Here is a 27441-nt window from a genome sequence, read left to right on the forward strand (position 1 = left end):
TCTGTTCTGTCTCTGCTACTTGTAAAGCAGAAGTAATAGGAACTGAATTTTAGTCATTGGAAACCACATTCTTCTTGGAGTCTTATCACAGGACATAGCTGTGAATTGGTACAGATTTTATCCCCAAAATGCACCATTTGTCACTGCAGATGTATGTTAGATCATTTGGACAGTTTTTTTACCACAATGTGGCTGTCTACAGATTAAAAGAACAGAATTTGTGCTATTTTATGTGTTGCTTTCAGTCTTTCTCATGTGTGGAGGTTAGTTTCTGCTAGTCCCCAGTGCTGTGCAGCAGCAGCAGGCTTTATACTTTTGTGAATGTCTGCAGAAGCATTTCCAGTCTTGTCCACATAGGAAAAAAGTGTATTGTTGTAGTTTTAAATACATGTTTAAGTAAATGTTAAAATACAAAACATTTCTTATGCTTTCTTGGCACTGTAACAGAAAGTGCAGAACATTGGATTACAGTTGGTTTCGATTACCCATCATACTCATTGCCTCACTAGACACTAAGTAGCCCCCAAAAGAGCGGATTCTTTTCCCTTCTGCTGGAGGTTGCCGATCACTGAGGGCGGATATGCTGGTGTAAATAGAGGTATGCACTGTGCATGTGCAGCACACAAAACCCTGTTGATTTTTAATTTTAGTTTGATTGCAAAACAGTCATTGCCTTTTAAATGATAGATGAGGCATTTCATTAGAGATAAGGAGATACATGGGGAGGCCTAAAGTTGCTTTGAGAAAGGAAGATCTTATTTGCATGTTAATGTGTCGTGTATACTTGAGTTAGATAAATTTCTTATAATATCACTTCAAAATGTCAATAGATCAAACTAGTTTAGGTTGAAATTTGCCATGAATTCTGTCTGCTTCAGGTTGATTTGGGAGTATGTGAGTGACTGATGCGAGAGAAAATAACCTTATTTTGCCTGAAGTGAAAACATCACATGGCCATTGCGTTGATTAAACTGTGAAGTATCTCCGTCCTCTAAATAAGAGATTCCAAGTTTGGAGAATTACTCCCTGCTCTCTGTGTTTCAGCAGATACCTCAAATGAAATACGATAGTGTTACTGGAGATTGAGTATGGAACCGGTGAAGTTTGTGTGTGTGCTGAGGGCCATGGCAGAGCAGGACTCTCCCATAGCTGTTCCTCCTGGACTGCTGCTGAGCATCAATGCTGGGAATAACAGGAGAGTCACAGCCCTGACTTTTTCTGCTGGCACTTAATCAGTGCGGAGGAGAAGTGCACCAGGCAGGATGCAGAGGTGCGAAGCAGTGGAGAAGAGCAGAGCACTTGCTTTCAGCATGGCACAGTGCTTTTTCATGCCTCCTTCAGGTTTCAGAATGGACGGATCTGCAAGAATAGCTCATCTCTTTATAATAAATGAAGCTGTTCTCCTTTTAGAATGCCTTAGAGCTTGAAAAAGTTGGAAAGCTTACAGTAAAGACTGCCTAAGAAAGTAAAACGTTAGCCTGAAGAGTTACATTTTAACCTGGGTTCTGTTGGGTAGATAATAAATAATAATCGTGCTTGCCACCTAGCTCCATCCTCTTGTCCTCCCAAATCTGATTTTGTCCTTAATCAAAATGGGCGTTTGAGGAGAAAACAACAAATGCATACTTTGTCCTAAACCAGCATATCATTAAAAAGAAGTTCATCACCATAAGGTGATGCCAGAAATATAGTTTTTAGATGGTCATTGTTCTGCCAAAATCAGTGTGTGTTCTGGAAGGAGGCTGTTCTATTCTCCTTTCCCTTATAAAAGCTATAAAATGGGGATGATAAAAGCTCACCTCACAAGGAGGTGAAGATAAATAGAGTGTTGAGATATTCTCAGAGGCTACGTTCAGTACAGCCGCAGAAAATGTGAAGTAATTAAAAATATTGTATTTTCTATTGGTATATAAAGACTGAATGAGGAGCATCTATAAATCATTTCCTGATGCCTTTGTCACAAATATGCTCTATGAAAGTAAGATTTATCATCATTAAGTTGTTAAAGTTCACATTCACTTAGTTATAAAATATGTAGCTTTCCTCACTAGCAATACCTGGAATTTAATAATCTTAAATGAAAACATGTCATCTGTGAATCTTCTTACTAGGCAGTGACAGTGTAGGTGGCTCTGCTCTTGTTAACCTCCAGGTCTAGATTTTTAAACCTAAAGCAAGGTATAGCTTGTTCTTTACTGTTATTTCCTAATTTTTGAGGAATCCATCTTTGGTATATTTAATGTTTGATCAGTGAAGAGCTTGTTCCTACAGGAGCTTATGCTTCCCTTCCCTGTGCTACCAAAGGACTGTTAGGGAAAGCTGGATAGGTAGTAAATAAGAGTGTTGGAGAGTTCAAGTAAATAGTTCAGTTTATGTAATATCATTTGTGAATATTACAAAGGAAGGAAGAGCTAGCCCATAAAGCTCTGCAGGGCAGTGGGTCTCATGGCTAGAGCAGCAGTATCGCCTCCTGCTTATGTGGCCTCCGGAAGCACAGTCTGTTGCCTCTGCTTGGACAGATCACAGTGAAAGGAGAGCTCACCTTTTCCTTGTGCTTTTCTTTCTGAATTTGTGCTTTCTTCAGAAACGGAATACTGCAGTCATTGTAATATCAATGATGTTAAGAGAGAATTTTCCAGGCATGTTTCATGCTAATATTAAATCTGCCACAGAGGCTATTCATTGTGATTACATGGTTAAAATTCCTGTCTGTTGCACAGGAAAGATACTTCTGATTTAAGTATACTTAAAACCACCAGAAAGATCCAGTGTATTTTATAATGATGTATCAAGGGGGAGGGGGATGGGCATTTATAAAAGAAAAGGCTTACATTATTTATTATTTTTTTTTAATCATAAATGATACAGTCGAAAAGCTTCAAAAATGCAGGAAGAAGTCGTGTATCCCTCAGCTTAGGTTTGGAGTCTCAGTTCAGAGTATCTTATAGTGCAGAACTAGAAACATAATTGAGTAAAACATTTTGTAGAACAGGATCTTTAACCATGGGAAAAGAGTAGTATAGAATATAGAAACAGGTGAAATACAGAGACGGATTAAAAAGATGGCAGTGTTTTAATGGATAAAGATGAGAAAAAAAGGGTAAATGTTAAAAATTAGTATGGTAAGTAGATAAAAAAATGAGATTTTAATCATCTGTTCTCCCTGTCATTAAATGAATGCATAAAGAATTGAGGAAAATGAAGTGTGCATTGGAGTTTGTTAAAAAGAACGACCTCTTCATATACCACAGATTGGAGCTAAACTGTGGTACTTGTGCCAGCAAAAATCATTATAGCTATGAGCGTAGCAAAACTCTGAACAAGAATGGAATGTCTTAAATGTATTCCTGTTATCTTTACTTCTTGTAATTGATTATAGTAGCAAAGAATGTAAGTGATATTTATCCTTTTGATTTTAGACTTAGTCCAGTTTTGAACTGCTGATCTAGTGTTGAAGGCAGATTTCTCCTATCTGTGCATTAGTCGTTCAGATATCTTCCTCGGAGGCAGCTTGTAGCGATCACAGCTGGATTAGATTAATCTTCAGATTTGCAAGTCATGCAATTTGTAATTACCCAAATGAGACCTCTGCCTAGAGGTTAGGTGAAAATAACCTTTGCTTGTATGGTAATGCTTTCTAGTCTTAGCTAATGAGTAGAATTGTACATCGTTGAATTAAAGACACTTTTAGGAAGTATTTATATACTAAATAATGCTCAAAAGATAATAGAAGTAATGTGCTAATTAAAAGGAAAACATCTTTTCTACTCTATTGAGAGACTATTCACAGCATGTAGGTTATGGGCAATGATGATCAAGTACATAACATTATATTACATTTCTAAACTAGTATACTACTGGTCTATTTTTGTATGAGAGATTACATACACCTTAAGGGAGCAGCTGGTATTAGCTGCTGTTCTTTAATGAAAACAGGCTAGTGATTTCTGCAGGTGTGGATGAAGGGACTGGGGATTCAGGCAAGTAAGCTTGGTTTGCATATGAAAAAGCAAAAAGCCTAGTGACTGTTTTTATGTGTATGTGGTGTGTTCTTTGAGAGAAGGAGTTTTTTTTTCCCCCTGTAAGGATCTGATGTTATTTGTCTGTTTTCAGTTCATGTCACCAGCAATGTAGTAGATGCTATGAGAATCTGAAAGAAAACACCGTGAAGTTGTGCATGTGCAAGAATGGATTCTGCCTGCACATTTCAGTCCTGCTTTGCAAGGGGAGTATCAAGAGAATGCAATTATTCCCAACTCTGTGCAAGCCTGAGAGAGGGAGTATGCTTTACAACAGTGTGAGAAGCCATTCATCTGCCTTGACTGCTAGTGCTGGTAGTGCAGTTTAGCTCAGGGACCAGATTTCTGAATACACAGCAGTACAATTTGAATTCCCAGGATATGGCAAACAACAGGTTCTGCTGCTCTCCTTCTTTTGCTTTTCTTCTAGGAGGGCTTGATTTGCCTGATTTCCTAATCACTTAAAGAGCTGTAAGGAAGATAGTTCCTGAAAGAGACACTTAGTCTGAACCCCAGGCCAGGCTTTGTCTGTGTTTACTCACTCCAGCTCATAGGTGCTGTAGTTTCTACTGGCAGTGGCAGCAAGGAAAGGTGCTTTGTTCCTATGACCTTTCTGTCACTGGGATGCCATAAGGTGTATGCTGTCAGTATGACTGGATATGAAACAAGTTAGATATTTTCTCATTATTTGTGAGACTGTGCTTTATTTGCCAGTTAATAGTAGGGTACTTTACACTATGAATTGTTGGGTAAGTGATTTCTGTGCATCCAGAACGTTATTTATCCTCTCTCTGAATTTACAAGAGTGGCCATTAATACCGTAATATGCAGTAATGGATGAGCAAATAAGATAATATTATATTTGTGAAAGTTCATATGTTATTTGAGAGGTGTGGACAGTTTCATTTTAGGGAAACAAGGCATGTAGGAGAACATGATACAGATCAAGAATCTATAGAACATAATTTTAGTGTTTCTATCTCCTTTTCATAGGATAATTTAGGTTGGAAAATACCTTTAAGATTCGAGTTCATTTTCCCCAGATTTTACATCAAATTAAAGGCTATAAAGATATGAGGAAGTATAGCACGCCTAGATACATTTTTATATATTTAGATCTAATATATGAAAAATTCTTTGTATGTATATACAAAATCTATGTGTGTATACAGATGTGAAAAAAATCTCCAAAATGCATTCTTATGATGTGGTTATTGATGGGTATTCAAGGACAATTTATTTTACCATTGCTTGCTGTCTTACAGAACACTCTCAGATAATATTTTGCAGAAGCAAATACTGAAAACTAATAAAACTAATTTAGAGTCTACCAGAGAAGAACATGTTTTCGGTAGAGAGGGAAATCGCTGAAATATTTCATGTCTATCATCAGGATGCTTGAGATTTTCAGTGGTAAGACTGTAAGAAGATTTCTGAGAAGCAGCATAGAAAATCCTTTCCCAGAGGCTTGGAGCCTGATTCTAATTATGTTCTTGAGTTGATCTGATCCACCTCTCAATTTTATTTATTTGGTCAATTTTCAAATCTTTTTCTCCATGGTTCTGGAAGATGCCAGGTTGCCAGATAATGAAACTCAGTTGGGTGAGTGGTTTCTGTGAATACTGTATTTTCCTACCATTTTCCTTTGCCATTTTCCTCAGACAAATAAAGTGAGACTTTCTCTGAAGATTATCTTTTGCACTCTGTGTTATAGTCTGGTTTTGATGTCAATACAGGATGCTAATCAGAGTGAAATCATTTGGGCTTGTAATGGCTGTTAAAATCCACAGAATATCATTAAAATGTTTTACTGTGTATGTAAAACAGCTTAATTAAGCTAATATAGAGGGCTGGAGCACCTTTCCTATGAAAACAGGGTGAGACAGTTGGGCTTGTTCAATATAGAGAAAAGAAGGTTCCAGGAAGACCTCTTTAGGCAGATTCCAGTGCCTGAAGGGGCCAACACGAAACCTGGAGAGGGGCTTTTGACAGGTGCCTATAGGGACAGCCGAGGGAGAATGGCTTTAGAGTGGTAGATTGAGATGAGGCAGAAGCTCTTCCCTGTGAGGGTGCTGAGGCGCTGGCACAGGGTGCCCAGAGAAGCTGTGGCTGCCCCATCCCTGGCAGTGTTCAAGGCCAGGTTGGACACAGGGGCTTGTAGCAAACTGCTCTAGTGGAAGGTGTCCCTGCCCGTGACAGGGGTTGTAAGTGGGTGATCCTTAAGGTCTCTCCAAAACAAACCATTCTAGGATTCCCTGATTAATGTATTTATAATTTGTGTGTATCTGTAGACATCTATGCCACCATCAAAGAAGAAAACCTGAAAAACGTCACTTTCATGATAACTTTGGTAGTTGTAACATGTAATGTTACATGCTAATGTCAGCATGGAATCTACCTGTGTAGGTCAGAATGTGTGGGGTTACTAGGCTTCAGTTCACTTCATTTTTTAATATACTTTTTATATTGAGTTCATTTTGACCTTTTTTATGAGTCTAGGGTTAGTTTGCCAATATGGCTAAAACAAAACTATAATCATTTGAGCTGCTTTTATTAAAACGTCTTCTGAAATTGCACATAATTAGAGTTCACCTTTTCTGTAAAAGGAACTTTGTTTCATCCGTCATGCTAGAGCTTCTAGAGCTTTTTACTCTTTTTTTGTTTGGTTGGGTTTTTTTTCTTAAAAAAAGGCAAAAGATCTGTAGACTGAGGTGTACGTGAGAAGCTCATTTTTAGGACTGTTCAGTTCATTGCTTTTGACTAAACTACAAGGTTTCTGATTACTAGAATAAATATTAGATTGCAGATTAAGGTATTCCCCTAGCTAGGAGAGTTTGGGTTAATTTGATGTTGAAAGAGAGCTGACTTTTTTAATATCAGCCTTTGTATATTCTTTTAAACATTACCACTACACACTTCATTTCTTTAGAAGCATTCCGTCTGTGATACTTATGTACCTAATGTTTTTGGCCACTCTCTTAATACCATATGATCTTTCCTGCCTGAAGTTGTAATACTTAAAAATACACAAAACAACCAGTTAACATATTTATTAATTGATGACACTTAGGTGTGTTATTTAGTGTATGAATTTCCTCTGCATCATTCTGATAGATATATAGACAGAGGAAGGGGAGAAAATCTAAACTGCTTTTGGACAAAATAAAACTACTGTTTAAGTAACATAGACCACAAATCTAGTTTCCCCGTGAATTAAGAAAATAAATAATTGGCAGTTATACTGCGAGCAACTTCAGCCTGGTTTTGTTCTTCATTTTTAGCCCAATGTAATGAAGATAAATCCACTTTGCTTTTCAAAACCTTCAAAAGCCTTAGAGACCAGTAAAATTTCCGTGTATTTTTTTTACCATCCTGTTCATTACTGTGGGAAGCAAATACATAAGCCAAAATCAGCCGTCAAGTCTGCACTTTCTGAGAACCCAGGGGGCCTCCATGTGCTTTAAAAATGCATGAGACTTTTTCCACTGAGTCGTTATTAACTGCTATGGGTCACATGGTTTAACATTGTTCCTCAAAGTTCTGCCTTTAAGCCAAATGACCTCCTGATTTCGGTATCGATGCACACTTTCTTCTGGAATATGGGGAAAAAAGGTAAAAAGCAATGACAGTGATGACAAGGTCTATCTGATTTTGAGAGCAGATATTAAACTACCAATCTCACCAAACATGAAAGTGCAAAACTGGTAAATTCTGTTTGCCCAAATAAGTATTTATGGTTTATGAAAAAGGAAACTATATGAATATTAGCGTTAAAAATCCTATCTCTATAAAAGACCTCTATAGGAGAAAATCATCTTTGTTAGAAAAAATTCTTTTTCAGTAATCAAATGCTCCAAAGTTCATGCTCTGGTCCTACAAATATACGTACATCGTAAAGCAGGTCAAGTCATTAGCACTTGTCACCAGTTTCATGGTAATTGCATACCTAAGTGATTAATTTTGAGGGTCCAAAATAATAATCTAAAATTTGGATATCTTTTTTATCTTTGTTTTGTGTATTTCATCCATTTTAACCATCTTTTAAATCCGTGCACCAGAGATCTCTGTAATTCATTACAAAGGCTTGGCATACAGCATAATTAAGAGAAATTAAAAAGGCCTGTTACTTTCAAACTTAAAATAAATCCCTTAGCTTTTAAATTATTTCATTTAAGTTGGCATTTTTTATTGCTCTTCTAGGAACAAACTTCACCCTTGCAGAACTAGGAATCTGTGAACCGTCTCCCCATCGAAGCGGCTACTGCTCAGACATAGGAATACTCCATCAAGGCTATTCCTTGAGCACAGGCTCTGATGCTGACTCAGACACAGAGGGAGGAATGTCTCCAGAGCATGCCATCAGGCTGTGGGGAAGAGGGATCAAATCCAGGCGAAGTTCCGGTCTGTCAAGTCGTGAAAACTCAGCTCTCACACTTACCGACTCTGATAATGAAAATAAGTCGGATGAGGAGAACGGTAGGCCTTTTCCTTCAATATATACTTAATGCACATGTATGAGAATGTGATAATATTTAATAATGTATGAGGATTCTTTTAAAGGTCAATTGTTCCCTTTTTTTTCTGAGTTTGACTAAAGCTGCTTTTTAATGTTGGAGGTTTTTTAGCATTGATATCAGGAAACTCTATTACCTCTATATTATATAATATACATTGTGGTTTATCTTGCACTTTACTTTCTATGCAGTAATCTTTCACAGATGTATGTGCTCAGAGTACACTAAGTCAAACTTAACAATGAGAAGCAGAAAGAATTTATTAAGAGACATAGTTTCACATGTGATTTTTATACACAGCTTGAAGTAATTACAATACTATTAATCTACAATATGCCAGTAGCTGTGACAGTGGTGCTAATTTTGTGTGGTTTTTCATCTGCTGAATTTTTTAAAAAAGTAAAATTAACTTGCTGTTTGATTATAGGTAAGTATTGTGGGGCATTTAGAAAGCAAATCTGCATCAGACTGAGGCAAAGCACTTCTGTTTCATATAGTTTAATAAGTTCATAGAAATGAAACTTTAGACAGTGCAGGTATCACTTGTGTCAGAACACGTGGGCATCGGGTGGCTCTCCAAGTGGACTGCATGAAGCCAGCTGTCCTTCCAAATGTATGTAACCCACAGCCATGGTGTTCAAATATCTCAGCTAAAAATTTTTACCAGGGAATTTTCTGTGCTCACATATTTTTTAATTAAACTAAACAGGAAAAAAGGTAAAAATGGATTTGCAGGAATTGCACCTCCATCCTATGGGGTGATGAAGGTGCCAGCTCGGCTTAGTTAAAATATGAAGTGAAGGGTTTGGTACGTGACATTCTGAGAGGATGAAGAGGAATCTCCCTGATGTTATAGCCTCAGAGGAACTGTTCAAGCAGCTGATACAAGCTAATGAAAGCAGCCCTCTCTACGCATATTACTTGTGATAAAATGGAATTTGTTACATGTTCGCTGTCTCTCAGAAGAGGAATTTTTTTAGACGTATATTTTAGGCTCCTCCCTGTACTTACTGATAGTTGTCTTGGTTTCAACAAAAGCTGTGAGCTGGGCACTAGAAACACAAGCAACTGCTTGTCAAAGCATGCAAGGCCAAACTGAAGTACAGATTTTACATTGGTAGAAAAAAGTTTAGAAAAATACAATTGATTTTGTTTGTTACAGCAGTCATTATTTGTTGATTTAAATTGAATCTTTAAGTAGTATCTCCCCTCAGCAGACACAGCAGGATATTTTTCTTCATCAAAACCAAAGAGGAAATATTACTAATAATGTTTTGTACAAGGAAGACAGTATTTTAGAAAGAATCAGTGGTTAATTGATTTTTTTTTTTTATAAGAATACAATTCACAGATGATACAACAAGTTCCATTGACTTTTTAGTGTAGTTTTGATAAGGTTACTGTGCCTAATTTCAAGTAAAAAAATCCTGACTAAGAAAGTTCTGGCATTATGGAACGAGTGGGATTCATTCCGTAACATGGATTTGCTTCTCTGAAGGTGATTGTCTCCATTTCAGTGGAAGCGATGTGCTACACTTTTTGTCTGAGAAAATTTCATCTCAGGACCTACTTTCATACATACTGTTGCAGAGATTGATAAAAGAATGAGTCTGCTTGCTTGCATTTAATTTTCCTCCTTGTAATAAATGAATTGTTAAATAATTGGAAATACAGTGCAGTGAGTCCAGTTTGAATAGGTAATTTGTCTAACAATGATGTTAATAAGAGAAAAAATGACATGATCAAACAGTATGCAAGAAACAAACCAGCATCTGCAATTCATTTTTACTTGGAAAGGATTTTGTGGTAATGGTTTCTGTATGTTTGGTTGGTTAAAAAAAAACATCATGCAAGTAAGAAGCAACTATTACATACACAGAGTTTTAGTTTTACTCTCTCACAAATCCTGGTTAGCTCAAAAATCGATGCTTCTTCACATCACTGATTTTATGAAGTTTGGGGATGCATTATCATATAGATTGACAGTTGCCCCCCTGGTTCAGCACCACAGTGTGGACACTTACAAAACCATCATTAATTTCTCACGCTTGTGCCAGCAGTGGTTTCCTACATAATAAACACTGTGTCCTTCAGAAGCAGATCAATAACCTGCTAGGTATTCATCTTGAAGAAGAAGTAACAAGAATCTATACTTCAAGAGAAATTCACTCTCTGATACGGTTTCAGGTTTGCAGGATACTACATAAAACAAGACATTACTTGGCATAAGATGTTATCCATTTCTGCCTAGCAATATTAGAGGGAACTCATGATGCACAGACTACTGAATTTATTTAAGTACTGTTAAAGTTTTTTTCCCTGATACAGTTACAAAACAGTAGTTCAACTCCAAAAGGTGATTATTTTTTTTTAATATTGAGGTGCTATCACTATTTATATCACTGTAATAAAACCAAACCCAAACCTCTCGCTTTTCTTGTAATACTAAATGTATTTTGTCACTCTTAGTGCATCTCTAAGTAGCACAGGGGAGGCTTAATTTCTAAAAATTGCTCTAACAATGTGATTTGGTTCCCATTCAGATCCATTCTCAAAGCTCATGACCATTTTCTCGCTTCTAGATTTAGTGTGATTTTATTTTATCATAAATTAGAATTCTGTGAACCTTGAAATATTATCAGGTCTGAAATAATAGATAAATTCAGATAATGGAAACTCATTTAAATTCAATGTTTTCCTTGGTATATGAAAATTCTTCCTAACAAAACACCTTCTTGGTGGTCCAGTTTGAAAAGCAGCGCTTTTATTTTCACAATTCTGATTAAGCTCAAAATTTTTAGAGAATGAGAATGAGAAACACCTCACAGTTTTCACTACTGCCTCATTCTGGCCATCTCTTCTTTAGACATTGCAATGTGAATATGTTACAGCAACTCTGTCATGTATTGAGTTGTGAGATTTAAGTAAATAAATCTTTTCAGGATACATACAAATGTAAAAAGTCAATTAGAAATATAGCTCTTCTGTGATGTCATCTGCCAGCTTTGTAGAGGGAATTACTTACAGGCACCCACAAGTACACAGTATAGGGGATAGACAGGAGTTTCTGAATGCTTTTTTCATTTCCTTCTGTTAAATCCTGTAACTGTTTATTCCAAAACATCATGGAATACTTTTCAAAAGTAATGTTTGTCATCAGTTGACATGTGTTCCTTCCTAAGCTTCAGGTATTCCTATTTCCAGAGTAAAGCTTAGGTGCTGATTCTCTTTAGGTAGTGACCTTCGGCCAAGTGCTCTTCCAGGGTTATTTTTCTCTTCTTTTAAAGGAGAGCAGCTGTTCCTTTTTTTCTTTTTTTTTTTTTTCAAGCTAAGTTCAAAATTACACTATTCTCACAAATTTAGAGACAAGGAAGTCATGTGGGACAGTGTCTAACACTTTGCACAAGTCCAGGTAGATGACATCAACTGCTCTACCCCTGTCCATCAGTTCTGTAGCCCCATCATAGAAGGCCACCAAATTGTTCAGGCAGGATTTCCCCTTAGTGAAGCCGTGCTGACTGTCACCAAGCACCCTGTTGATTTTCATGTGCCTTAGCATGCCTTCCAGAAGAATCTGCTCCAAGATTTTGCCAGGCACAGAGGTGAGACTGACAGCTCTGTAATTCCCCGGGTCATCCATTTTCCCCTTCTTGAAAATGGGGGTTATATTTCCCTTTTTCCAGTCATCGGGAACTTCACCTGACAGCCATGATTTCTCAAATATGATGGACAGTGGCTTAGGAACTTCATTTGCCAGCTCCTTCAGGACCCATGGATGGATTTCATCAGGTCTGAACTTGTGCACATTCGGGTTCTTAAGATGGTCTTGAACCAGATCCTCTCCTACAGTGGGCCCGAGGTCTTCATTCTCACAGTCCCTGCATCTGCCTTCCAAGACTTGGGTGGTGTGGTCAGAGCATTGCCAGTGAAGACCGAGGCAAAGAAGTCATTGAGAACCTCAGCCTTCTCCAAATCCTGTGTAGCCAGTTCTCCAATTTCCTTCAGGAGAGGACCCACATTATCCCTAGTCTGTCTTTTGTTTGCAACATACTTATAAAAGCCCTTCCTTTTACCCTTGTCATCCCTTTGCACACTCAATTCTAAGTGGGCCTTAGCTTTCCTGACTTGATCCCTAGTTTCCCAATGTATTTTGCCTAGGCTGCCAGGCAAAATTCCCAATGTATTTTGCCTAGGCTGCCAGTCTTCCCTACCAGCTTCTATAAGCTTCTTTTTTCTAAGAAGTTTCCTCAGGAGCTCCTTATCCATCCAAGGAGGTCTCCTGGCCCTCCTGCTGCACTTCCTTCTAGTTGGGATGCAACACTCCTGAGCTTGCAGCAGGTGATCCTTGAATATCAACCAACAGTCTTGGGCCCCCCTGCCCTCTAGGGCTGTATCCCATGGATCCTAACTAAGCAGGTTCCTGAAGAGGCCAAAGTCTGCTCTCTTGCAGTCCAGGGCAGTGAGCTTGCTGCACGCTCTTCTCACTGTCCTGAGGATCTCGAACTCAACCATCCCATGATCGCTACAACCAAGGCTGCCCTGGAGTGTCACATTTCCAATGAGCCCTTCCCTGTTGGTGAGCACGAGGTCAAGCACGGCACCTCTCCTTGTTGGCTCCTCTGTTACTTGCAGAAGGAAGTTGTCTTCTACACAATCAAGGAACCTCCCGGATTGCTTTTGCTGGGCCGTACCGTCCCTCCAACAGATATCAGGGTGGTTGAAGCCCATGAGGACAAGGGCCTGCAAGCGTGAGGCTGCTTCTGTCTACCTGTAGTGAACTTCATTCAGAGACCTCCTGACTGGGGAGCCTGTAGCAGACCCCCACAGTAATGTCCTTCATCGCAGTTCTCCTTCCTTTGACCCTGACCCTCAAGCTCTCTGTTGGCTCATCACCCATCCCCAGGCAGAGTTCCAGGCTCTCCAGCCTATCACTGACATAAATAGCTATGCCCCTTTCCTGTCTGCCCAGCCTGTCTTTCCAAAAGAGCCTGTAACTTTCCATTCCAACACCCCAGTCATAGTAGCCACCCCACCGTGTTTTCATGATGTCAGTGATGTTACAACCCTGTAGATGTGCACACATCTCTAATTCCTCATTTATTCCCCTCACTATAGGCATTTGTATAGAGGCATCTGAGCCGAGCTCCAACTGAAGCCGACTCATTGGCTGGAGCAGCTGAAATAGCTCTGCATTGCTCCAAGCATCTGTTACAGGTGATGGCATCTGACTGGGGGTGGGGAAGGATTGGTGCCCTCTTCCCCCAACAAACCTAGTTTAAACATGCCTTGACCAGCCTGGGAAGTCTCTGACCAAAGCAGGTCTTCCCCTTGACTGGCCCCAACAGCGTCTAGTAGACCTGGACTCCCAGATCGAGTCCCATGGTCTAAGTAACCAAACCTCTGACTATGGCATGACCCCTTTAATCATTCATTAACCTGTCAGATCCACCTGGCCTTTTCAAGGTCCTTGCCTTTGACCTGCAGGATCGATGACAAAACTATCTGAGCCCTAGAGCCCCTGACAGCCATTCCCAGGACTCTGTAGTCCTTCCTAATGCTTTCTAGACTGCTGCTGTCAATATCACTGGCACTCACATGGACCACAAGGAGGGGTAGTAGTGAATAGGACTGACTAGACCAGGCAGCCTGTCAGCAACATCCCTGATCCAAGCCTCCAGTAGGCAACACACCTCCCTTGAGACTGGGTCAGGTTGACATATTTTACATTTTCCAAGTGATAGAGGAGCCAAGAAGTTTACATTTGTGTGTCAGAAAAAAGTGTGTTTGGTTTGAGGAGGAGAGATTCCAGCACTGAAACCATGTTATTAAAATAATGTCACACCAAAAATAATGATCAAGGAATGCTTTTATCTTACTAGCAACAAATATGCATTGAACAGCAAGGCAAGAATGAATGGGAAGGAATAAGGCAATCTCAAACTTCAGCAAAACAAGGAAAATAATTCAAGGTCATCCTGTGATAATCTGTGTGTATGTTTTACAGAAATCCACAGTAAAATGCTGTGAGTTTGGTAGCTTTTTGTAGGTAATGGCTATGAAAAGCAAACAATTTTGCAAGTATGGAAGCATATTTGTGTTAATAACCCAGCTGTACCTTCTGAGATGGGGAAAAGTGGTGTATTATTGGAATGAACATGAGTCCTGACGCTGAATCTGGTAGTGCTGTGCACTTTCCTTACTTCATCTCCTTTTCTTCCTGGAGAAGATACTCCATAGTCCCCTGGAGCCAGCCTGTCTCCACCATCAGATGTGAGGATTCAGGTCACATGGAAAGGTGTTGTAGGATGCTTCACAAGTCTTTCAGGTTCAATATCCCTCAATATTTTCTATCAAGACATATTGCTGACAACGGACTCTATTATTTTTTCTGCATTACTTTAGTGGTGTTTTTTGTGCTAATAATTGAAAGTTTGAATACCAGACAATGGCATTTGTGCATATTATTTGTTATTGGGGGGGAAGGGGGGAAGAGTTCCACAGGTAAAGTAAAATGAAGTTGGTAAAAGTGTAAGGTAAAATATGAGAAACAATATTTACCTGTTGTACTCCCTATTGAATCTTAAGAGAAAACTGGAAATCACATTTTTCTTTCTTTGTTTCCCCACTATGAAATTTTCAGTGGCCATTTCTCAAATGCCTATGTAAAGTAAATCTTAAAAAAAACCCAGATGAACAGAAGTTACCCCATAATTCAAACTGACCTAATACTTTATTGTTGCTTCCATTTTATAAGCAGTACAACCTGGGCTTTTCCAGGGATGTTGTTGATTAACAGACTTAGGCAGACAATAGAGAAGATGTTATTGCAACAGGAAGTTTACAGAGTCATCAGATGACAGTGAGTTTATTTTCTTATTTTTACTGTTTTAATTTTGACATGTTGTTCTCAATATTCTATTATTCTAATTTTTATTCAGCTTTCTATTTCACGCTTCATAATTTGCAGAAAAGGTTATAGTGAAACTGTGGTGCCACTCTTGAGAAGAATTTGGTTTTCTTGTATGCATGCTAATGTCTCTGAGTGGTAAAACCAGTTTGAAAGTAGAATATTTTAATGTTCCCAGTGACAGAATTCTGTCTAGGTTTAAAAAGTGGGATATTAAGCTTGCTTCCTAGCTATTCCTTCTAAGAAATATTAACTTTTGCCTGTGGAAAATACTTTCCTTGTTAAAATGGGGTCTTTAAACAGTAGCGATAACAGTTTGAGTAGATCTGTGTAGTCTTTAATTTGGGGGGGATTGGGGGGGGGGTGTGGAAGGGAAGTAATATGCCCTTACATTTTGAGATAGTATATCTACGTTTTTTGTACAAGAGAAGCAGGGAAGTTGTAGACTTACTGTGTATTTCATAGCAGATCACTAATTTCAGTTGTTAGTACTGTCTGGGAAATGTGTGCCCATTTCCCTCCCAGATTGAAACAGGTAGCTTGGAAACAGCAGAAGGGACAGATATGAAGGAGAAGAAAGGAAGATCTGCCACAGTTTCATGATGTGTTTATAGACAGGAAAGTGCCCAGATTGTCCTAGGGAAATGGTGAGACTGAAATGGAATGTCATATACTCAGAAAATGGAATCGCATACATCATACCTCCACTAGATTTCTTAAGGAGGAGTGCTAGGGAGGTTAGCTCATGCATGGGCATACTTCATCTCTTCTTTAGGAAGGCTTGTAAAGTACTTTGTAAATGACAATCTTGGAAAGTCATTAAGCACAGTATCAAAGCTTGGTTGCTTAAGTGGATCCAATTTTGATGTGCTCTCAAACCTGAGGGCACTTCTGATAGAAAGTGGTTTCCTAATGAGGGAATTGACTAGCAGGAATGACTTTTAAAGACTTAACTACACATCTACAATTTTGTCCAGGTAAATGGCTTATGTATTCAGTGCAGGGGGAGGCTAGACGATGGGGTTAAGGACAAAAAATGCATATGTAGTACTGGTACATTTTAAAGCCTTGTGGAAGACAAGAATATGAAATAATAGTATATAAAACTTTAAACATTTGTTACCATTTTAATATAACCCAGTAACACTGTAGTTGGCAGGGTGATATGACGGAAGTAGTGCAAACCATAGTTGTATTGAAAGAGCTAAATAAATCACCTCTGGAACATAGTGTTTGGTCATATTCTAGAGATCAAGGATGCAGGTGTGGCAAGAGTGACAGCTCTTATTTAGGTGACCTACGAAGGTAAAAAATACATGCCATCTTGATATTCAGTTGCTTGTAGCTAGCAGTCAGCAATTTAGCAGCCATTGGGTTTTCCATTCAGTTCAGTGTTGACCAGAGAGATATGCACCAGGATCTCAGGTTTTATTCTCCCGGAGATATATGTATTTCTAACCCTTAGGATTATAGAAGAACTGGATGGAGTATTAAGAAAAAAACAAAAAACAAGCAAACAAAGAAACAAAAAAAAAAACACAAAAAAAAAACCAAACCAAAACTCCACAAATGCATGGTGTGGTGAGGTCTGATAATCTTCTTGGCCATTCTTTTGAGTCAGGGTTTGAGTGTCTGTAAAATTTGCAAATGGTCATTTCTCTGAGGTGTCAGTGATTTCAGTACCTCTGCCCCAGTCCATGTCACACTCTGGCTGCTGGTCCTTGACCATCATGCTGCTTCTCCATGTAACATATGGGGATCTGGCTGAAGCTGTGCCCTGTTTTGCAGTCTCTATCTTCATAGTGACTTTCAGGGATTATGTGAATGTCCTCTATATAACTGTATGAACCAAGGCAACCAGGAATTGAGACCTGGGAAATGAAATCCAGAATCTAGCCAGGAAACTGAGGAAAACAGAAATAAAAGATGAAGAATTTAGTCTACTTGAAAAATACTGCAGCAGCTGGTTTCATAAACTGCTGAGGCTAGTTGGGATCTTCCTTTTTCCTGAATTCATAGGAAAAGAGCTTTTGCATACAGCTATGTCTGTATCACTGTGTCAAGGTCACAACATGGAGTGCTTAAAAAAACCTCTCAAAATAACCATGAGATTTTTTAATTAATATTTTAATTATGAGCCTTTCCATCTGCTAGAGAGAAATTACAAAACTGTGTTTAACAAGAACTCCATTACAGCATATTATTCCGTTTGTCAATTATTAGCTTTAGGAAAGCAAACTTAGATGATGTAGGTCACCTAGGTAAGCAAGTGCCAGTGCCTTTATTCAGAGTATAACTGAGTTGGAATAATGCCTTTTATACTTTTCTATAACAGAGATGCGTATCTGATAAAGTTAATCCAGCTTGGTAATAAATGCATTGTGAGTGGCTGATGAGTGATAAAACCTTCACAGGGAGGTTTGCCTGCATGTGGTGTATAACAAAATATGGTGAAACAAAAACCACATGTATTTTGCATTTCCCTTGTGAACTGAAGCACACATCACAGAAAACCGTACACTGAATTTATATTCTATCTTCCCTTTCAAAAGACCATGAACTTTTACTGAAAGCCTCCTCTGAATTTGTCAAGTCAGGTACTGGCACCTTTGTTTATGTAGCATATCCCACTGTTAATAATCTTCCTAATTGCAAGGACTTGCATATTTCACTGATTAGTGCATAATTAGGTCAAGGTACATACTGTTTTTTCTGGTCAACCCTTCATTTATGAAGCTTGGTCTGAGTCTGGCCAGCCAACCCTGTTTGACAGTACAGTGAGTGCCTATTTGCCATACATGTAGGACTACACACATAGACGGCTGTTTAAGTATTATTACAGTTTCTAAATATTTCATTCAATATGTTTTGTGTTTATACTTTGAACGCTGTTCTTTTCAAGTAGTCTGGAAGCTTATTGAAGACAATGTGTTTGAACTGATTGTTAACATCATGTTGAAATGTAACATTCTATTCAGGGAGAATAGGATTCATCTTCAGTTAGGAAATAGATAGGAAATGACACCTTAACTCTTTTAGTGACAAAGTTTTAATACGTATACGTTAGAATAACCAGAAATTGCTGAAAACTAGCTAGTCCTGTAATTACTGAGTTTCAAGACAGATTATTATTACTTTTCTTCCTTTTATTAAAAAACTTTTCCGTAGTTCTTAGGGAGTAAATTATAAAGATGTGCCATAAGTTCCATTCCTTAGGTCAGAGGAGAGTTCATCTAATTCATGAGCCCAAGTTTTATGGTTTTACCCATGAAGTTTTTATATGACTCAGCTTTTTACAGAAGCTCCTGGCAGAATTGGACTTCTGTCTGATACTACAGCAGCAATCTGGAAATCAACTGTTTTCTTTACTTTTAATTTCATCTTTCACATGGATTAAAGACAACCTTCTGCTTAATTTAAGCTTTTGCACATTCTATGACAGTGTCTTTCCTTGACATTGATAAGGGAAATACTTTTATATATTAGTTTGCATTTCTGTAACATTTAAAATTGCTGACCATGTTAGCTTTAAGAAGCTATGGGGATGATTGGCAATGCTTCAGAAAAAAGTTCTGCTTCTCAAACCTGTGAAAGATTTCTTATGAGCACCTCTTTGTCCACTTCCAGACCACTTGCCTGTTAAGTATTTAGCTTACAGACCACTTGTCGATGTTCTTCAACATCTCAAAGCTGTTGGTAGCACTACAGAAGCCATGCTGAAATCTGTAACTTCACCTGAACATATTAGCTGTGATTAAAAGAGGCCCATTATTCAATTTGTAGTTTGTCTATATGATGGTTAAAGAACAGCAGATTAGACTAGAACCCATGAAAGGAAGTTATGATGATACCGAGGAGATGGAAGTAGTTTGAAGAACTTGCCTTTTCAGTACAGTTGCCTGCTGTTGAAGGCTAGTTATCATTGTTCTTAAAAACAGCCACTTACATCTTGCAGCTTGCTGGAGGAATGCTTCCCATGTGATAAGTTTACATGAAGCAGTAGCTTTAAGTGTTTTTTCCAGGCTGAATAATTTATCTCATTATAATGTGTTACTGTTTGTCACCAGAGGGTGCCATTGCTGTGATCTTCCACATTCTTGTGCTAAGAACCACTGAATTTTGGAAGAGGTACTGCTTCTAAACAGTACTTCCTCCAGTACTTCTTTCTGTAGCTGTAAAGCAATGGCGAGGAAAAGAGCCCTTGTTGAGAATAATTTGCACAACTGGCAACAGAGCTGTGGTAGGTTCAAGTGCTGCCGTCTTCAGGAAATCAAGCCGTAGTTGGAAGAAACAGCTCCTAGAAATGGGCTGCTTCCTGGTTATCCACTTATTTGTCATGTAAATACATTTAACTACTGCCACGTACTCTGTGGTTGTGTACAAACTCTATGGCTCATTCCTTACCCAGAAAATCACCTCAAGGGTCTAGATACTGAGTGCTGTGCAGCAGAACAGTGCTGATGTCAGAAGAAGCAGTTTCGTCTGTGACTGAAGTCACAGAAGAGGTATAGTTACCACACCATAAGCTGCTGACATACCCTGTGCTAGCTCCTCAAGGTCTCTTTCCTGAAGGACCTCTCTTTACCTTAGTCTGTGGTTGCATGGTGGTTATCCGTCTGCAGTCAGGTGGAAGGTCTGAGGCAGAGATTTACACAAGCTGGACTATAAGAAATTTAGCTGATTCATGGAATATATCACAAGTACAACTCATTCACAGAATATATCAGGCTGTATTTAGATGCACTATGAACTTGTCTTTATCCCTTCTGTCCTTTGGTATGTTCTCTGTGCACCAAGATACACAACACAGCTATGCAGATAAATGAAATAAAAATACAAGCTTATGAAGCTTCTTTTCCTATAGGCTGAGATGGAAGAGGAAGTTTTGGAAGGTTTTTTACTTTTCAATTATTAAGAACCATGCTAGCATTATTGAGGGCCTACAGATAACTGCTCTTTAGGATGGGTTTTACAGCTGAGCAACAATTCGGTGGAAACGATGCCTTTTGTGATTTTTGAAGTTGTTATAAATGTCTCGGAAGTTTCTGACTGCTCAAGTCATTCTAAGGCTTTCCAGAAGCACAATGCTGATAGAGAGGAGGACTCTTCAGCTGATGAAATTCTATTTGCCAGGAAGTTCAAGACGCCTATGGAAACTGATACTTCCTTGCTATGTTTGCCCTATTGAAACTGAGATACCATCTTGTAAGAAGGCATAATATCATTCAATTATAGCAACATGCCTGTAGGCAAGGCACAATATGTGAGCATCATTTGTTTGCTTAGAGCCATGACTGTCATTCAGAAATATTGAAAGGTAGCAGTTGGATTTTTTCACACAAATGGTTAAGGGACTTTTCTCAACATCAAATTAGCGTTCATGAGTGAAAATATAGCTTCTGTTTCCTCAGATGCTGAGATGTAAGAATGAGTAATCATGATTCCTGGGGGAAAAAATGTTTTTATTTTTCAAAAAACGAGTGGTATGAGATAAGAAATGTGTTTATCAGTTTTCCATAGAACACTTCTATTTAGTAAACTTGAAATAAGATGAATTACCGTGAAGTTACTCCTCTTTCCAGTTTTCTTTCAGACAAGGGGAGCTATTTTTAGGAGTCTTGTGCTATTTATGTATCTCCTGCATAATGTTATAGCTTTAAGCTATATTACACAGTGTGAATAAGGACAAAACAAAGGAATGGATATAATTGCTTAACAGAGCCAAGTTTGTCTTTTGTAGCTCTCTGGGTTGTGTTTGTTTTTTTTTCTTTTTAAACTTCTTTTTGCTATGTAAAACACAGCATCACTAACACTTGTGCTGAAAAGTTGTTTCTGAACAATGTACAATGCAAAGAGAAGGGGTGGGATGGGAAAGATGAGGGAAAGACCAAAGACTGTGACCTGCAGTGCAAAGAGACAAGTGGGTGAGAGCAAGCTGTGGGACATGAGGTGTGAAGGAACAAAATGTCCGAGGAGACTGCAGAGAACTCATCAGATGCTTTGGTTTATGACATCCAGTGAAACAACGCACTTCTGCAGGGAAGTAATAAACTGCCATCAGAAATTGTTTTACTAACCATGTCTCTATGCTGTTCAAATACAGCAATGCAGAGTTTTGATGGTTTACATCCGTATGTAAATGCTAATGTTCACTTTAATAACCTCTTTCACTATATCAACCTTCGAAGCTGTTGGCCTGGAAGGGTTAATGTGTTAGTGGATGCCACAAGATTGGTAGAAATTGAATACTCATATTTGAGTTATATGTTTGTGAAGGAGATACAAATATTGGATACAAATACAAATATTTATTTTATTTCTCATTTTATGCTTTTCATAGTTATTTCTATAGTGAATTATATGTGTAAATAGTTCAAGTTTTTTCTTTACTTTGCAGAGTTCTCTATATTTTCAGTATTAAATAGCGAAATAATAAACCTTATCTGCCCAGCTGTGTCGATACATCCCTGGGTAGCTGCTCAAAGGCTCCTTGAGTCTACATTAATTCTAGATCAATTTGCCAGCTTTGATTTCTGGATAATTACTACATACTTCAAGATGACTTTTACTGTGATCCTTAGCCAGTTTTTATTCTTTGAGAGACTTTATTTCTTGAGCTATAATTTGACTTCCCTAACAGTATCTGAAGACAGAATCATCAAATCATAGAATGGTTTGGTTTGGAAGGGGCCTTAAAGCTCCTCCAGTTCCAGCCCTCTGCCACAGGCAGGGTCACATTCCTCTAGAGCAGCTTGCTCCAAGCCCTCTCCAACCTGGCCTTGAACACTGCCAGAGATGGGGCAGCCACAGCTTCTCTGGGCACCCTGTGCCAGGGCCTCAGCACCCTCACAGGGAAAAATGTCTTCCTTATCTCTAACCTAAATCTCCTCTGTTTGAACCCATTGCCCCTTGTCCTATCACTGCAGTCCCTGATGTGGTACCCATATTGAGTCCCGCAGTATGGTTACGCATATTGAATTTCATTCTAAATTTTGGGACTGGATCACACTCCAAGCCTGTCCTCTCTCTGTCTCAATCAGAACTTGTTTTCTTCCCTGTGGACTCTTTATTTGTGGACTTAATGGCCTCACCCAGAGGTAAGGACATTCTGTACATAACGGAGCACTCTGTCATCTGTTTTAGGTGACAGAATGCCAGCTGATCTTTTAAAATTAACAATTAATTTAAAAGCATTATAATTAAAAGCATATTAATTTAAAAGCAGAATTTCTCCTCTGTTTTCAGATTTTGGGGTGGTTTGAATTAATTCATTACATTTGACTTCCATAGATACCAGGACAGATGAAGGCAGCTTGGTGTGATTACAACTAAGATATTTTGTGTGGCACTTTTTTTCTTTGTTTTAAGAGGAAAAGATAAATACGAGACCTGTGATAAATGTTAGAAGACAGACTTATAGGCACATCAGGCTGACATTAATAATCAGTGTTTTCTATCTTATCCTCAGTCCAGCTGTTTTGCTAAAGATCCTGAGAAAACATTCTGGGAGCAATCAGCACTGCAGCACTTTAACTTGAAGGCTGGGGGTGTGGGGGGAGGATGCGAACATGACTCTGAGTACCTGACAGTCAGCATCATTAAGAAAATAATTGTACATGGTGAAGTGTAAAGGGAGGTGAGGTGTAAAGGGAGGTAAACCAGGTAGCTGTTGGCTTCCTATGGGTTGGGTCAATCCTCTGACAATTCATTTTAACTCTTTTTTTTTAGGTGTTTGTTTTTTTTTTTTACTGGCATTTTTCACCATACTTTTTTCCATCATTCCCATTTTGCTAAAAATATGGTGTTTGCTATTCTTTGCCTAAAAAGACCATTTATTCTTCCTTTCTCCGTTTTTTTTTCTAATATAACATAATGCATTGAGCTTAAGACTTTAATGTGGTTCCAGATAATCTTCTAGTTGACACATGATGGCTTAAAAGCACTCTTTATAAAGCAGAATATTACAGTATGACTGTGCAAAGTGAGGGTTATTTTTTTTCTTATGTATGATAAATTCTTTGCGTGGCTTAAAAAATGGAGGAGCAGGTCATTTTGCAGAAATAATGATCGTCTTAGAAAAATAATCTGAACAAATCAATATTTTTCCTTTCTCTACTTTTGTCCTTCCTTATTTGAGTCTAATTCACAAAATTCTTCACAAACTTCTGTGGTGATAAATTTTTACGCTCTTTCAAATATTGTTTTTATGTATTTCATTTCTGATAGTCTTCTTGTGCCATAGGTACTGCAATAGCAGTTTCATTTTCCTTGACATGAAAGAAAAACCAAAAACTTTTCAAACAATTTTAAGTGTGATTTGAAGCTCCAAGTCTTACTTGAGCTCTGCTGTTATGTCTCAGAGGAGTAGAACATACGTGGCAACTTCTCCAGAAAGATTCTCTCAAAAGAACATATTAAAGATGAAATATAAGGATTTTTAGATCAAAAGGATAATGATTTTTTAAAATCTTTACTATGTGATAAATTAATCAGGAGGTATTATAAAGATGTACAAACTTGCACAAGGAGAGAGAAGTAGCCAGTGACTTTGAAATCAGTGTAGACACAGACCTGAAGACATACTTTCAGAAGTTTGTTATAACCAACAGGTAAGCACTGTAGCATTTGCACCTGTTGGAACCTGTCCTCTGTCAGGGTGAGTGTGATGAGAACGACTATTGATATTGAATCATGGAATGGTTTGGGTTGGAAAGGACCTCAAGATCATCCAGTTCCAACCCCCTGCCCATGTGCAGGGATGCCTTACACTTAGACCATGCCATCAAAGGCTCTGTCCAATCTGGCCTTGAGCACTGCCAGGGATGGAGCATTTACCACTTATCTGGGCACCCTGTGCCAGCACCTCACCACCCTCACAGGGAAGAGCTTCTTCCTTATCTCTAAGCTGAACTTCCCCGGTTTCAGTTTGAACCCATCACCCCTTGTCCTGTCACTACAATCCCTGGTGAAGAGTCCTTCTCTGGCATACTTCTAGGAGTCCTTCAGATAACTGGAAGCTGCTCTGAGGTCCTCGTCTCCAGACTGAACAGCCCCAACTTTCTCAGCCTGTCTTCATACAGGAGGTGCTCATGATCACAAGACCCTATTTTATGAGATATTTTAATGTATTTATGGAGATGCTAGAATGCTCTAACATAAAAGGATCAGGAGTAATGTCATGACTGCTCGGAAGCCCAACATTAGCCTTTGGTGTCACTCAAGTCTTCTATGCGGTATGAGCTGTATAGTAGGCAGTGTGATTAACATCATAACTTCTTCTGATTTCTTTAAAGAATAAGAAAAAAAAAGATTTATTAATAAAACTGAAAGTAATTCATTAACATGTATCAATATGGGCATACGTTGCATATTTCTGACAGGAATTTTAACCAGCAGACTTTGTAATTATGAAAAAAATCTGCTATTTAATAAAAGCCCAACAGACTTCCATGGCAATGAGACGTATATATCCAAAGACTGGACCAAAACACCTAATACTACAGTAATTTATGTTTCACATTTCTTATGTGAGCATGTATGTGACTCATTCATGCTTAAAATGCATTTATGAATGGATTTATCATTTGGTTAATAATTTTTGCATTATAATACAACAAATTTAGTGAAACCTTTTCTAACAGATTAGCTGAAACAAAAGCCAGCAGCAGGAAAGGAGTGTTTGTGTTGGAACCATCCAGATGAGATTCATAGGTAAGACTTACCCACCCATCCCCCCAGAAGAAAGACACACTGTCATTAAGTTATAGTCTTCACTGCACTTTATCTAATTTTCCAAGATCTTTTTTAATTATTTCTGGAAGGCAAGGTAAATTTCATAACTCTGTGAGCTATTATGATATTTATGTAAGCACACTATGTTGTAGTCAAGCTTAGTAAACCTCAAAATTCAAAGGAATTTTGCAAGAATTAGAAGCAAAGCTTGGGGCTGAAAGTCCATTTGAGTTTTAGTTCAAAAATAGTTTAAGAAGGATTTTCAAAAATAATCAGAGGGTAACTTCATTATTATGATTTATCAGTAATAATGAAGGAAAGTTCTGGGTTGCATTCACACAATTTGTGCATTTATAGCAATGTAATAAAAATGTGATGATCACAGATATGGAACCTAGAATAAACATGCCCAGTTCTAGCAGTGCTGAGTGTACTAACGTGTAGTCCGTGCTCCATTTACTTGTGCACAAAGAAGGTTTAATCAGTGCAGGAAATGGTTGTAAACCTAATGAAATCAGTTCTGTATACCAATGGTTTCAAAATACTCAGCTCATCTTGTAAAGAGTTTTAGACGTCTGTGGAATTAAAATGACAGAGGTAGCATTTTTTGCAGACTTTTTCTTACGCTGTTGAAACATAAAGTTCAGTAAGTGAATTCTGATCATTTTGTACAAGAATTCTGATGAAAGCTCCATCCCATTGGGTGAATTTCAGCTGCTATTATTAAAGAGTTAATACAAAGCCTTGCCAAATAGCCTTTGTTTAGCAGTATCAGGATCACCTTGCAGGTTGAACACGCGCTTTAGTACTGGTTCATGTTCTAAATCAAATATTTTGAAGAAAAATTGTCTCATGCTGATTGTGTTATGTAAGGATTAGTATCTGTCACACAGGCATAGTCTCACATGGACCGTAACAGGCAGCAAGTGATCTGCCTTCACACCATGTGCTTGATTCAGACCTAAAGCAATGACCAGTAAGCCTCCAAGCATTCTTGCTTTTCATGTCCCGATTAAGGATGCCCTTTGATGGGGCGATGGTATTGCATAGCCCCTCGGCTGATGCTCTCCCAGTGTTGTGCTGCACTTTGTCTCTTTTTATCTTGTTCTGCGTTAGAAGAGAGGACCCTGCACAGTCTGTACTGGTTTGAGCTGAGCTGCCTCCTGTTAGCCTGTGGTGACCATCATCACTTCCCACTTGCAAAAGCTGAACTCCTGGCATAAGCAGCCATCTGTGTCCAAGCTGGATGTCAGCTGCAGTCAGTTTATGTACTGGTTAGGGGGGTGTTTGAAACACTGTCCCGTTTGAAAGCTCCAGGCAGACTCTACTAGGTCAATATTCATTAACAGTAAACACTCAGTTCTTGATGATGATTCAGTGGGTACTTGCAGAGCTGGTGCTCACCAGCCACACACTGAGCCATCTGGGCAGGTCCAGCACCAGGGCTGAGCTGGAGGCTGACCTCCACGGCACTTAGCCAAGGGCTGGCAGCTGTAGAGGTCATAGGAGTGAGGAGCTGGGACCAAAATGAACAGCTTTATCTTCCCCATTGTACCTCGCTCTTCCTCAAGGCTTTTATGCTTCTTGTCCTTCTCCCACAAAAGCAAGTATCTCTTTTGCTCCTAGCATAGTACATCTTACTTTCAGGACGATATTCCTCTGGACATCTTTCTTGCTTGTTCTACAGGCCTTGTTCTTACCTTGCAGGTTTTACTTCTCACACATGTTTCCCTTTGTCCAGCTATATCCCAACTCTCCTTTTGCCCCTGTGTGGTTATGTATTATTTATGTACTTAATTTAACAGTGTTAGAAAATGCTTCTGTGCTGTTACTGGTTGTGCTTCTTGCAGTGTTACAATATTAGAAAACATTCATACGCTGTTGCTGGTTGTACAGGTTTTATCCAGAGCCCTTCTGCCTAGGTAGAAGGCAGGGTCCTGCCTTAGGGGTGCAGCACCCTCTGCTTCACCTGTGTTATCCCAGGACAAAAGAAAATTAAAAGAATAATAGCTTAAAATGCAACTTTTAAAATGGAGGCTAGGGGATAAGGGGGGTTATGTTATTGAAGCCTTCATATAACCGGTCTCTGTCCATAGGGCACAGGGAAGGAGCTGTTGCTTCTGCCTGCGGCTGCCTTTCAGTGTCCTACCACGTAATGGTACCCAAGGGCACAGAGGGCAGTGCCCCTTCACCCTCGCGCTGCTTAAGTGCCATCAATTAGGAGTCAAGTTCTGGCTCAGAACCTTCTTTGATTAATACTTTAGTTAAT

At 38.7% G+C, this 27441-nt stretch overlaps 1 protein-coding gene across 7 annotated transcripts in view; it reads left to right on the forward strand.

The window, feature by feature from the left end:
- Window positions 1-27441, forward strand: part of TENM2 (teneurin transmembrane protein 2) — a 691595-nt gene that overhangs the window by 190999 nt on the left and 473155 nt on the right. For all 7 annotated transcript variants that reach the window (XM_062629179.1, XM_062629180.1, XM_062629181.1 and 4 more), the window contains one exon: window positions 8220-8495. In XM_062629179.1, coding sequence (XP_062485163.1) covers window positions 8220-8495 — 276 coding nt within the window. The remainder of the gene's footprint in view (window positions 1-8219; window positions 8496-27441) is intronic.

The sequence above is a fragment of the Pezoporus occidentalis genome, unplaced genomic scaffold (assembly GCF_034315485.1).
Source record: "Pezoporus occidentalis ecotype Australia unplaced genomic scaffold, CSIRO_AGI_Poc_V1 ctg33, whole genome shotgun sequence".
In the NCBI taxonomy this organism is placed as follows: domain Eukaryota; kingdom Metazoa; phylum Chordata; class Aves; order Psittaciformes; family Psittacidae; genus Pezoporus; species Pezoporus occidentalis.